General features: G+C 40.3%; 1 protein-coding gene across 18 annotated transcripts in view; it reads right to left on the bottom strand.

Annotated features, from left to right (window-relative positions):
- ptprk (protein tyrosine phosphatase receptor type K) overlaps window positions 1-14,077 on the bottom strand; it is a 50,141-nt gene that overhangs the window by 12,153 nt on the left and 23,911 nt on the right. For 13 of the 18 annotated variants that reach the window (XM_049757178.2, XM_049757182.2, XM_049757180.2 and 10 more), the window contains exons 7-19: window positions 13,494-13,575; window positions 12,253-12,368; window positions 12,008-12,182; window positions 9,058-9,170; window positions 8,769-8,949; window positions 4,408-4,773; window positions 4,230-4,339; window positions 3,955-4,153; window positions 3,775-3,880; window positions 3,499-3,571; window positions 3,278-3,400; window positions 3,118-3,192; window positions 2,406-2,442 (exon numbers count right to left, since the gene is read on the bottom strand). In XM_049757178.2, coding sequence (XP_049613135.1) covers window positions 2,406-2,442; window positions 3,118-3,192; window positions 3,278-3,400; window positions 3,499-3,571; window positions 3,775-3,880; window positions 3,955-4,153; window positions 4,230-4,339; window positions 4,408-4,773; window positions 8,769-8,949; window positions 9,058-9,170; window positions 12,008-12,182; window positions 12,253-12,368; window positions 13,494-13,575 — 1,756 coding nt within the window. The remainder of the gene's footprint in view (window positions 1-2,405; window positions 2,443-3,117; window positions 3,193-3,277; window positions 3,401-3,498; window positions 3,572-3,774; window positions 3,881-3,954; window positions 4,154-4,229; window positions 4,340-4,407; window positions 4,774-8,768; window positions 8,950-9,057; window positions 9,171-12,007; window positions 12,183-12,252; window positions 12,369-13,493; window positions 13,576-14,077) is intronic. The other 5 variants (XM_049757196.2, XM_049757193.2, XM_049757197.2 and 2 more) reach the window with 1 other exon arrangement.

The raw sequence follows: 14,077 nt of genomic DNA, 5'->3' as shown, positions 1-14,077 counted from the left end.
TTTAACATTTTCACTCCAATTCATTAGAACTGTAAAGCAAATGTCACATGCGAAAAATACCAAATTAAAAGTATATTTAAAAGGCATGTGTGCGCTTTATATCGAGTGATTATCGAGACTTTTAATATTCCTGCCAGCATAAATACCATGGTAACTGTCATTCATAATGCAAATCTAGCTAACGCAAGATAATATTTCACTTTATTTTGAATATCTGCAGTCGTTTTAATAAGTACAGAGTTTTCCTGTTGATCACAAAAGCACAAGGTTGTTTTGACGTTCCTAATCTCTAGGTAGTGATCTCATAACACCATAATAGTCCCGTATTGCTCTAAGTGCATTACGATAATCCAAATAATCCAAAATAAAGACAAATGCAAAACTAGATTTTACGCCGCATATCCATCGAGCCCTAATCCACTTACAAAGCAAAAATATCAACAAGATCAACATAATCTCTTTTTGGATCAGCGTATGGTTTTTGTTATAAAATATTTGAAATCTTTAGAAATGCGACATTATGTAATGTTATTAAAAAGCTACGGTATAAATTCGATTAAGACGACAGGACACACAAGCGTCCAGTTGAAAAAAGTATTTACAAGGTTCCAAGTATGACCTCATAATGCCGGCAGTAGCTTTTAATTCCTGTACAAAATTATCCAGGTCAGTACACAAACACTCCCAGGGAGCAAAAAGTCCCCGAGGCAGTGATGACAATTCACAATAGGCAAGATGAACTAATAGGACCACCAACACTTAATCCGACCTCCTGGATGCACGCCTCGGCGCTCACGAACTCGCAGACGGGCAGAAAGGAAGGGACAGTCGTCTGACCTCTGCGACCTTCCTCCCACATGACTGCAGGAAAACTTCAATTCTCGTATTTCCAACTCGCCGTCGGAATAATGACCTATTTAATACTCACGACTACTTGATGACACTAGCAACGTGATCTCCCTTGATTGTTCTCCTATTCGAGAGGGAAACTGAGACCCCCTTGAAAATGGAACTGAGCCACCACTTGGGGACTTTCAGTACTCTTTGTGTGAACTTTCATGGTCCATGTGTCCTCAAACTGAACCTACGGCCAGAAAGCATTTGATCCCCCCCCACCCCCACCCATGCATTTTTAAAAACAAATAAAACCTTGGAGGAACTGTTGAGTACTCAAAACACGCTCTGATCCCTCACGTCAGAGTAACTCGAGTGGAAAGGCTTAAGCTCCGCCCCCACGGCCGCCTCCATGGTTGTGAGTTGGGCCTGCTTTTAATTTCTCTTTGCTGTGATTCTTTACCCTTGGAATGTTTGACGAACAAGCCAGATTTTTTTTTTGTCTATTTGGTGGGCAACCATGTTAAAAATAAAATAAAAATATATTTTTTAATGTATGTGTATATATATATATATATATATATATATATATATATATATATATATATATATATATATATACACACATATATATACATATTGTTTGAAAAACAAGCCAAAAAATATATAAAATAAAATAAAAATTAAAATAAAAAAAAAATAAAAAAATATATATATATAAAAATAAAAACATTGATGAATCTGGATAATAGATGAAGAATAATGATTGCACCAAGAACCACCGGCATCTCTCTATCCAGCTGTCTGGCAGTTATGGAATACACAACTACATCCACTTTAATGGTTCTTCCGGCGGTCATTAAGGCTGATTGTACTCGAAATAACGTCCCTTTTTACAGTCTAGTTTAACAATCCTTCAAGGTCTAGCAGGGCAAAGAGAAGTCTGTCAGTTCACTAAAGCCTGAAAAAACTCTTTTTTATTTTACGATAACGACACCATCGCTTGTGTGCGCCGTCTATGACCTATCGAGATGACGTTAAAATATGAACTAGCTACAGTCGATTCGCAATTCAACACCAGGCATGGATCTTTTCCCTTTTTATATTGTCATCTTTTGTTAACATGGCTCCTAATCCAGCCCCCCCCCTAACCACACCGCGCCCCGCCTCCCTATTTATCCGTTAGCTATGTCACCCGATCTATCTTTTCCTCAAAACAAATCTCCGTCTGAGTTTTCTGGTTCAATAAGCACGTTTTAAAACCAGTGTATTAGGCTGTCAAACATATGGACCCGGATAAAAAAAAATAAAAAACATCACATCCCCACACACAAATACATCTTTGCTCTCGAGCATTATATCTCTAATACCCATAATGTGGATGTCCGCTTTTATGGAACACTCTGGTGTTGCTAAGAGGATAAGAAGTTGTTAATGCAGTTCACAACAAAATCTGTTATAAATGAAAAAAAAAACATTGAGAGAAAAATCGACTGATTTCATTTTGACACGACGTTTTTGGAACCTGACACTTTCTCAATAGAAGGGAATGAATTGAATGCTGCTCTTACCTTTAGTAGCAAGCCTCAAACACTGGGTTTTCGTTTCCTAAAGGAAAAAGACACAAAATAAAATGTGACTTGACAGGAAGTGTGTGATATTATATATATTTATTACCTGTATTGTGTCAGTCTCTAGGAAGTGTGTGTGATATTACAATATACAGGACTGTCTCAGAAAATTAGAATATTATGATAAACTTTATTTTCTGTAATGCAATTAACAAAAAAAAGTCATACAGGACTATCTCAGAAAATTTGAATATTATGATAGTTTTTTATTTTCTGTAATGCAATTAAAAAAAAAAGTCATACATTCTGGATTCATTACAAATCAACTGAAATATTCCAAGCTTTTATTTTTATTTTTTAATTGCATTACAGAAAATAAAGAACGTTATCAAAATATTCTAATTTTCCGAGACAGTCCTGTATTTGTTACTTATTGCGTCAGTCCCTCTAAGAACTAAACTAGCTTACCAGGAGTCATATTTTGCCGCTGTCTTCTCTCTCTCTCTCAGATTTTATTCTTCAATTTCTTTGCACTATTCTCTATTTTGCTCTTTTCTCTACATGACTGTAAAACGACCAGTGTGCACGGCACACATTTTTAACAATATACAACAAAAAATATAAAAAAATATAAGCACAAGCTTTCTTTTGGAAAGCATTTAGGTCCCTAAGAAGCTTTTAGCGGTGAGGCCTCTACAAATAATATATTTACCCGCTCAGTGCTGCTAACAGCTTGAAAGTAGATGTTGTAGTTCTTCCTGGGAGCCAATGGGGGATTCCAAAAACCCTGAGGATTAAAAAAAGCAATTGACCGTCAGACAATAGTTTCACTTGATGTGGCGGGGAAACTCCTCCAAACATGCACATCATGCCTGGTATGTCTTGTTGTCTCCGACTGTGAATGGGAGGGGCTCGGGGAGGTTGCTGGGGGACAGTTGAGCGGCATAATAATACGGGGATCCACCAGTCGATGCGCTGTGATAAGAAACTGGAACCTGGATGAGCAAAACAACTTCAGTTTATGATCTTGAACTCCAGAATAAGCAGTGAAACTAGATCTTAGAAAATGAGTCCACAACACATAAAAAACTACCTCAAAACAGTCAGAGGAGGCTTGTCGACGTGCTCGCCGTGGATTCACTTCCTCCACTACGATCTGGTATGCGCTATAAGAAAAAGCATCAAGTCTGTAGCTGCCTATTTACAGAATTATGAAATATAAATATTTCTTATACCGTATTTTCCGCACTATAAGGCGCACCTAAAAACCTCCAATCTTCTCAAAAGCAGACAGTGCGCCTTATAATCAGGTGCGCCTTATAGTGCGGAAAATACGGTACTGTGCTAAATATGGATATAGCTGTATTACCTTATAGGTGCTCCTTTGGCCTGCGCAGGTTTGAGCAAAACCGTGATGGTTGTTGCAGTTTCATTGAGAAAGGCCTCTGAGCCATCATACTCATCGATGGTTGGAGCTAAAGACAGACGACCCGGTTATATTTACTGAATAATATTCATAGAGGTGATAAATTGACAACAGACTTCCTACCTGAAATATTAGTCGTGACATTTAGAGTGGTGGCAGGACCGAATCCCTTGGAGGTGGATGCTCGTATGGAGAGCTGGTAAGTGACCCCCGGATGCAACTGGGAGAAGAGGTGGTGGGTCGCGTTGGAGGGCAGAGCCGTCAGACCCGGCCGCTGCAGTGGCACCGACGGGTCGAAAGAACGCAGGCCGCTGTAGCTGATCTGAAAGATGGAGATAGATGATCTTTAGAATCGGTGCTAGTGGCGGGGGGCGATCGATGGTGGATTTATTCTTCACCTCATATTGTGTGATGATTCCATTTGGCTCTGATGGTTCCTTCCAGTGAAGAAGAATTCGATCCTCAAACGGCGTGGCTCTTACAGACTGAGTGGGAACTGCACCGGGAACTGTTAAAGACAGAAAGGTGTTACTTGGATTGCGCTAAGTGAGTCCCAAAAAAAAAAAACAATCATACCATCTTCATCTGTTTGAATAATCGTTTCATCGCTCTCTTTGCGTCCTTCTGGATTAGTCAAAATCATCTTCAGACTGACGTTGGTGTACGGTGGCAAACTTCCTACGATATGACGCGGTGCTGCAAAGAAGAAAGTTTCAGAACGTGGATTGCGTAACTGTCGTGAGAAAGACCCTAAGGTACCTTTCGGGTCCATGTCCAGACAATCGGCCTTGCTACGGTTGTTGGCTGTCATGTAGTGGTAACAGATGGTGACGTTGAAGGTGTGACAGCGGGTGATGTTGTAACCCAATGATTCCCAATCCACGGCTATCAGGCGGGACCTGGTCTCGGCGATCTTCAGCCTCTTCGGAGTACGCATGGGTTCTAAAAAAATATGAAATTGTTCAAATTGGGCCATGTCAGCATTTGGATAGCCTACGCATCATGTGTTTCCTCGTTAAGTTCCACGCTTGAATGACGACCCATCGACCCGCCATCTTGTTACAAGCACATCGGACATCCCTCTTTATTTAAAAGGCACGGCTACAACTCACTCAGCAGTTATCCTATTCAGCAAGAATTAAACCACGATTTATAGTTGCGTGTGTTAGCAGTTCCTGGCATTAATGTAATTACGCTAAAACAGTTACTGGAAAACAAGATACAAAAGTGCATCGTTTGTGAAAAATATTTGTTTTCTTTTGAGTGAAAAAAAAGATTTGTTTTTCATATTTTAACAAAAACAAATCATTTATAACAATATATAAAAAAAGTATAATATACTATATAAAACACTGCATTTTTTTATTATTTTTTTATTATTTTTTTTCTTTTGAGTGTTAAAATGTGAAAAAAATGATTTGTTTTTCATATTTTAACAATAACAAATCATTTATTCGTTTATTTCAAACGTGAAAGAAACTAAGATTATTGTACACAAATGAAAAGACAAAAAAATAAATATATATATATACACATATATATAAATATACACATATATATATATATATATATATATATATATATATATATATATATATATATATATATATACACTAAAAGAGTAGCAAGCAAGATATAACCAAAAAAGAAACCATAAATCATATTCACATGCCTTAAAATATATATTATAAAATATTTTTATAACAATATATAAAAAATACAATACACTATATAAAAAAAATATGCATCTCCGTTGCTTGACTGTTCCAAAACCAAACCCAAGCTAGTGTTTAATGCAGAAAAAAAAGTTCTCCGCCTCCCTCCAGTGCCTCTTAGAGGTGACAGCACAAGGACACCAACTTGTCGCTTCTGTTGACAAGCCGTTATCTGTCCGTCGTTCAGCGCACATGCAAGGCACATCACTGACACACTGTTATTATCCATAAATATGTGTGTGTCTGTGTGTCTTCTCCAACTGTGTCCGGAACCATAACTCTGGCTAAGCGTTCCCAAAGTGTGTCCCTCAGGTTCGGGCTAATCTTAAATTGACCTACGATTAGGGTCACGATTGTTTACGGCTGGGTAGGCGAAGGAGTCTCCATGACACGATTGTAAATCAATGTAATCTCTGAATTGTGCACGTTACATCCGAACCCTCCGTAGCGCCGATAAGAACGTATCGTCAAGGGCGGGTCGCGCGTTCGCACGTGGTTGACATTCCGATTTAAATGGCTCACGTAAAGGCGTGAGGAAAAAAAAAACAAAAAGGAAATAAAAAAAAGATGGAGATGAAGGGAAGTCGACACCTCGGTAGGTAATCGCCAGTCGGGAAAACGTCATTGGCCGTTAATGTGGAAAGCTGTTCATGGGTGGATGACATTTAAATCGTCCAATCTTGCCCATCTGTCTCGACACTTCCATTTTGTTTGTTTTTTCCGTTGGCCAAATCAATAATAAAGCAACTGATTGCAGAGTGCGCCGATGCTTATGTCATAAAGATGGGGGACATTTATTTATTTCTTTATTTTATTGCTCTTTCTTTATTCTGCTTGATTATCCTCAGGTTACCTTGTTGAATTTACTTTACCGGCTTTTTTATTTAAGCATCACACCAAAGGTTTGAAAAACACATCCGTCAAGTCCAAACCTGATTGGACTGCCTTCCTGCGATATTGAAGGTCAAACATTTCAAACAGCCTGCTAGATTCTGATACATTTATTATTTCGTATTTTCCAAGTTCCAACTTCCATCTCCAGTTCATTCCATCCAAACCAAACAAAGCTCTTCTTATTTCCCGAGCAATAATCTTGCTCATCCACATCTATTTACTCAAGAAATAACCAAAAGTCGTTTAAGAGAGAAAATTAAACTGAGGCAAAAGGGAGCAAAGGAAAGATAAAAAGTCTGGAACGTGGCCCAAAGTCAGACGGGACCTGGTCTACTGAAAAAAAACCACAGAGGCTGCCTTGTCCCCCTTTTCCCCCTCCTCCGGTACAGACAAACGGTTGGATTCATGTTGGAACTAAAAAGGCTTTGTTCTCCACAGTCGGGAGCTTTGGAAAAAACAACAATGCCAATAAACACCCAACAATAACACCAAGGACGGCGAGCGTCCTATCAGCCCAACCCAGAGGTTGGTATTAAACAACACAAAACAAAAGCGGTGGAATGAAGCGAAATGAAATGGAAGTACGCTGAGGATAAAACAAAACAACAACAAATAATCGCAACAGAAAAGCCTTGGGAGAAGAAACAAGAGGCCCATGGAATCAAAAAAAAAAAAAAAAATGCATTTGAAGAAGGATAGGAGTGGGAGGAAGCAGAAAAGGTTGACGGGAGATGAGGCCAAATTCGAGTTAATCTGTCCAATTAGTTCTCGGTAATCCTTCCACTGTCACGAGGAAGAAATGAAAGTCATTCCTTCCGTATTAGGAACTCACTTCTCAACATCTCCGCCTCTCTTTTGGGCCTTCAAGATGGAGATTTGCAAGATTTCACCGGGTGTTCTTAAAATGAAACTCCTGTTTATCAACTCAGTTATTAAATCTGCAGTCTGATCGGATTTAATTCCGCTGGCATAAAATGTCTTAAAGGTACAGTGTATTTTTTTTTTCAAGGGGTTTCCGCTGAAAATGAACCCCACCGCCGACTCAACTATAAAGAAGCACAAGTGATGTAGTGTCCAGTATTCGAGTGTGGCTCCTGTAAAGAGAGAGATGAGACTTTTGCGCTTCCATTTTTTCGATTAATCCATGTGATGCTGAGCTTGTGCGGCTATAGCAGAAATACTGCGACTCCCCTCTACTCCGTGTGTGTGTGTGTCTCACTATGGAGGAGCAGACTTTTGGATTAAAAGCTACTTCATCAGCCACAAACTCTTCACTCCAACACTATTATTTTTCACTCTTCAGACAAGAGCAATAAATCACCGCGGAAGGAAAATCGAGAGAAGTGTATAAGCGTGAAAACACCAAAAAATGAACCGAGATAAAAAAAATAATAAAATGACGGAGTAATTACTGTCATCCCAACAATTATGACTTTGTTATTAACACAAGTGAATTCAGCTATTTATTTAAATTGCCTGTTATATTTATGTTTATTTTCAATTTGCCTTTAAAGTTTTGCTTTAAATATTCCACAAACTACAGGGGGCGGGATGAGACAAACTTAAGCAAACAGGGAAAGCAAAGGCAACATTTTCATTCAAATCAACTAATCACATCTGTAAGAAAAATGTTGGTTCCAAAATTTCATAAAAAAAGGAAAACTATCGATGCGAATCTCAGTTATAATAATTCTAAGCCCAAACTCCGCAAATGTCAACTACTTAATGAACAAAGGGCTTCATTTCAAGTGAATTAATTAATTCATTGTGTGCTGATGAACTGATTTTAACGAGTTACCATCCTTCACGCAAACGATTCATTTCCATTCCATCCCAAAAAGAAACCGCTCAATACAGGGAAGTTCCTCGCTTTCCGTAAACACGCAAAACATCGGTTGGCGGACATCAGTCAGGCCCCGCAGTTATGAATTCTCATCTCTTTTTCATTTTCCTTCACAAGTTTCATCATTCTCACAGCCCCCGTCTCGCCGCTCGCGCTCCTTCACTCCTGTGTATTTTCATCATCTCCCATCATTGCCCGCCTCGTTCTGTTTCTCATTGCTTTTTCTTCAGAGACCTCCCCCCCTCCCCCTCCCCCCTCAGGCCAGCTGTGTTTTTATTTCACACGTTTATTTCTACAAATGTCAGACAGGGTTTCTGCCCTCTGTCTATTGATCCACTGGGAGAATAATATGGAATGAGAAAAGAGGGGAGGGAGGGAGGGATGAAGTGGAAGACATGAATCTGGAGCAAGTTGAAGAACGTTGTGGATATGATCTTCGATTAATTCCATTTTTTGATTGTAGACTATTTTTCATTGTTTCCTACCTGCACATTTTGTCCGCGTGATGAGCGGCGGTCCGGCTTTGCCCGTCCCGCCTTCTCCCGGTCGGGTGAGTAAGACTCTGATCTCATACTCGGTGTCGGGGTCGAGATGCCATAATTTATAATTGGGGGAGTTGACTGCATGGGTCTCTATCCAACTGCCTGACGTCATGCGGTACTCCACCTTTGGAAAAAAATCACCATTAAATATATTGATTTATTTGAAATGAGATCAGAACACAAAAAGCTTGGTTACAGATTTACTATCCGAAAAAAATATATATACACACACCTCTTTGAGTATAATAGGACCATCTCCGAAGATGGAGTTGGCATTGAGCTGAATCAGCAGGTAGGTAGGCCCGACGCCGAGCAGCTGCGGTGGGGCGATGGGGTGCGGAGGCTCTGGGGAGACAAAAACAATGAATAGGATCAACATCAAAAAAGATTCAGAGAGTCACATGGGAATGACACTAAAACAAAGAAATAACAAAAAAGGAACTGGGGCGAGTCTGGGGATACATGACAGTCGCGGTGATACAGTCTTGGAAAAAATGCAGGATTAATTACCGTAAATTTCCAACTATAAGTCGTTTCTCAAGTTTTGAACCCTGATTCACAAATTTTATTTTATAGTCCAGTGCGGCTTATAGTCTGAAAATTACGGTAATCTGATTGTGAAAATGTTACAAATGAGTTTATTTCACAACACCTTTAAAAAATAAAATAAAAATAAAGCTAATTCCCCAATTCCTTGTTTCCTAGTATTAATAATATCCTGCTACATTGTATTTATAAAGTGCTGCGCATCAGATCATTTAGATTTATTTTCAAACGGCATCTTGCCGACGTGATGTTTTATGCATCGCTTGGGTTTCCTTGTATACCGGTGGCTGCATTGAATTCTAATGATCATAATCTTAAAGCAACTTTTTGATATGCAGCTCATCAAAAGACGATGCACCTTCAGAAGAAGGCATCTGAAAAAAAAAAAGGCTTTGAATAGCAGTGGCGACTATAAACGTGAGGAAAATGTGATTTATTTGGAATGGTTTGAAATAAAGTCGCACAATAAGCAGAACGGCATTAATAAATGTTCCGCGGCTTTTATGCTCAGTTTGGCGGATTTTTATTCCTCATCTCTTCTCGTGTGCACATGCGTGTTTGTTTGTGTTGAATGCGGCTGTCAGGCTGAAAAGATATGAAACACCGCAGTTTGACAGTTTGCTAGCCCGAATTCAGATAATGAATGTTGAAGCTAGTTCAGAAAACCCATGACGTCCGCAACGTGTCAACTCGCGACTGCGTCAAATAAAAAAACAACAACATGATGGGGGGGGGGGGAATAAAAAGCAAAAGATTCATAAATAGTTCAATCTGTGTGTTAATGAGAATTCAAATTTGTGTGCCACTTTGAAACCTAAAACATAAATAATAGAAAAGATAAATAAAGCAGGACGACGTTTAAATGGGTCATCGTGCGACTCGGGAGAAAACAGAGCTGAAGTCTTGCTTTTGATTTTCTTTTTGTTTTCTCATTATTTGACATTTGTACAGTTGACCTAAAAAATGATGAATGGAGTTATTGCGACGAGACGACTTTGTTGTCACGATCTTTTGGATTATTAATCATGTGTGAATCCATTTTCAGGCTCGTATGTAAATTACCGTATTTTCCGGACTATAAGGCGCACCTAATAGTCCGTGATTAGTTGGGAATAGTTGTGATTTAGTCTTCACAAAGTACTCGAGACAGACATTTGACCTCCGCGACAGCAGAGGATGATCAACAAGCGGAAAAGCTGCTCTTGAAGCACCTGGAGCTCCAGCTGTCACTATCATTTGGATGAGTAAGCATGTTTGAGGTTGTAAGAGCAACCAAAAAAGAAGTCCACGACACGACGGGGACAATATAGGACAGCTGTATGGAATCACGCATGTGTGTGTGACAATAATATTGGAAGAGTTTTTCAGGCCATGGCTTGCATATAATGCAAGCTGGCATTGCAGTGTGTGTGTGTGTGTCATTGTTGGAACCAGAGGGCAAGACTATAAGACAACAACAACTCCTGACAAACTCCAATATGATTACTAAGCACACACAATAAAAGGTTCTTTCACTTTCTTAAGACTTCCTAACATCTACTCTGGGAATGTTCTTGATCTTGACAAGCTCGGAGCAGATATGTGGACTGGGCTTGTGTGTACTTGCTTGCAGGCATTTGTCATATCTTAATTTCCTGCAAACTCGGTCGATCTCACAATATATTTAAAAAACGAGGAAAAACAGTGTAAACACGGTATTAATGCAGATTCCGTCCATGTACATACGTACTGCATACATATTCAAAGTGCATGCTTTATTAATAGGTAAAAAATAAAAGTCCAATATTTCTTTGATTTCCCCTCAGCTTCTCATTCCTAATAAATAAACATGAAGTGGCGCCCCGTGCACATACGCGCTAGCTGCCGTCATTTCTTTATTGTGATACCCTTCGCACATCCAGATGGGATTAATTTTTTTTTTTTTTTGCTTATATCCCTGAGAGATGCACAAACATCTTTTTCACAGCACGCAAGAGCGCCCTTGATTTCAAGTGTACCATTCACTTGCTGAGCCTGAATGTATTTTCATCATTATCGTGATCTAGATGGGTGGCAGTCATGATTAGACACGAGAACCTTGCCGTGCAGCTCACTTACCCTTTATTATTATATATATATTTTTTTTACATCTGTCACATATTAAATAAACAATCTTTGGAGTCAACTTCATCTTTCTTCTTATTAAAACGTCGTGATTTTTTCCACCGCTGCCAACATCATCTGCGGAATAACAACTATGAGACCCCCGTTTACATATTCAGACATTATTCTGATATGAGCACTGTATATTCTCTGGATAATGAGCCGACTATTTACATTTACCTTTTTTCCCCCCCTCCCTCTCGATTCACCTCGCCCCCTCCCTTTCTGTCACTCCGGGAAGCCTCTTGCCTTTAGCCCTGCCCTGCCTGGGAGCTAATCTGAATCTGGGTAGCGATTCAATGTCAATGAATAAAAAGAATCTTGTGGCAAACACACATGGGTGACATCCTATTAACCACATGTCAACTGCACATGACAGATGAAGCACGCGGAACACGCAGGCGCAGGCGCACGAGTCGATATTATTCCAGATGCATTTTTTCGATCGGGTAAAGACAGAAGATCCATGATACCGGTTTTAAATGAACCCTCACCTCTGACGATAAGACCGGCGAAGTTGGACACCCCTGATCCGCGCTCCGACTGTGTGACGCAGCGATACAGATCTTGATCCTGATTGGTGACTTCGTTGAGATGGAATGAGGCGGAGAATCGTCGGTGGTTGATGTTCTTTCGCTGAGACACGGGGATATCTTCTCCGTTTCGCCGCTATGGAACAAAGATGGGGAACGAGTTGAACAATCTTGATCATGGAAGCAAATATTCGGCGTGTCTTTACCTGCAGCCAGAGTTTATTGTTGGACGTGTCTCGCCCGGTCGCGATACACTGAAAGGTCGCGTTCTGACCGGCGTTGACCTCAACATCTCCGAGACGCAAAAAATGAGGGGATTTATCTGAAATAAATCAAACAATGGATTCAGACCACATTGGTGAATAACCCTTTCCAAGTTCCCACAAAGACACAGCACAGGTACAAACGATCCGTACACTTTCGGACATGTTCGAACCCGTGGCGATATGTTCACTATTACTCCGATTAGATTTTAGAGGAGTCGGAAGATTCCCGCAGCCCAACATTGCCACTGGCTGCTAAGATCGCTGTCACAATGTCACAGCTTCTAATACTTAAGCACCACACTAAGGTATGGAATAAGCCTTTTGAACCCCCCGAAGAGGCTGTGAGTCTATTTTTATTCCAGGGAGGCGATTGCAATCATAGATAACAGCTGAAAACACACACACACAGACACACAAACCTGTGTGTGTCTTGAAATGCAGCTGTGAAGAATGAATGCTTCTACTGTGGAAGTTGCCGCTCTCGATTAAGAGTTGCTCCTCTCTTAATATTCATTCGCGCCACTTCCAGGTCACTTTGCTGACAAAATTTGACAACCTCAAACAGAGCCGGGGTAACAAATGGAACGTTCGAGTATTATGACTTCCGAATCAATGAGTCTTTTTACGAATCAAACCGGGCGACTCGACACATGCCGACAAAGCGATTCGATTGCTTTCATTCCTGCCCGTCGAGTTTTTTTTTTTTTTTTTGATGAACTTGCACACGTGCACGAGTGGCAGTGCGGAAACAGCAAGAGGGGGTGGGGGGGGGGTTCGAACGTAACGTGAATTTAAAAAGGAGCGTGACCCTCATCACTTTGCTGTCAGCGCCGGACAAGTCGGCTACTGTTCACTGCGTGTGTGCGCGTGTGTGTGTGCGCATTAAGAGAAAGAGAGCTGAGTGGTCGGAATCTTCCGTCTCCATGATTGACCTAATACCGTTTCATTTCCCGCTTCACCCATCCCAATTTCTCCCTCCTCGCCGTCTTTCCTCCCGTGTTTTTACAACATGTCTCCTCTTGCCGCATCCCTGCCTTCCCCGAGTCACCTTCCGCTCATTCCCACTTATCTGTCCGTTCGACTGCGACAGAAACCATCCCCGGTTCAGTCTAATTAGTGGCCGAAGCTATAAGCGTCGACTCAGCGAACTACAACTAATTGCCGGCATGCTAATGACTCACCGCATGGGTAGCTGAGCACCTGAATGTCATCTATAACGATGAAGCCGGTTTTCCTGTCCGATACCTCCGCTTCAAATATGACCTGTGGGCAAAGAAGGGGGAGGATTAGGCATATAGAAATTATTTAAAAAAATAAATATATTATCTTTTTAAATTTTTTTTAACTACCGTAATTTTTGGACTATAAGCCGCACTGGACTATAAGCCGCACCAGCAAAAACTGATGATTCCGGGTTCAAAATTTGCGAAAAAAGTCTTATAGTCCCAAATTTACGGTATTTTAAGTGTGTTGCGAAATCGAGGTACAAAAGTTACAACAAGATGAAGTTGGCGAACACCCCCTGAGGAGGGCTAGATAACAATATGACTACCTCTATTGCTGCTTGGATTTATATATTCAGTCCAACAACCCGCCAAGATTAATAGTTCTTCCTGTTGGACCACAGTAATCTCCTTCGGTACACATAAAACACCTGACAGATAAATGATTAAAAAAAACTAACAGAAGCCACTGCAGGAAGGCAGAAGAATAAACCTTATATACAGTGTATGCTTCTCATTCCGCTTCCCTCCTTTCCCATTTC

Source organism: Syngnathus scovelli, chromosome 20, assembly GCF_024217435.2.
Source record: "Syngnathus scovelli strain Florida chromosome 20, RoL_Ssco_1.2, whole genome shotgun sequence".
NCBI lineage: Eukaryota > Metazoa > Chordata > Actinopteri > Syngnathiformes > Syngnathidae > Syngnathus > Syngnathus scovelli.
Note: the sequence above shows the minus strand (reverse complement) of the source record. Positions and strands in the feature narration are given on the sequence as shown.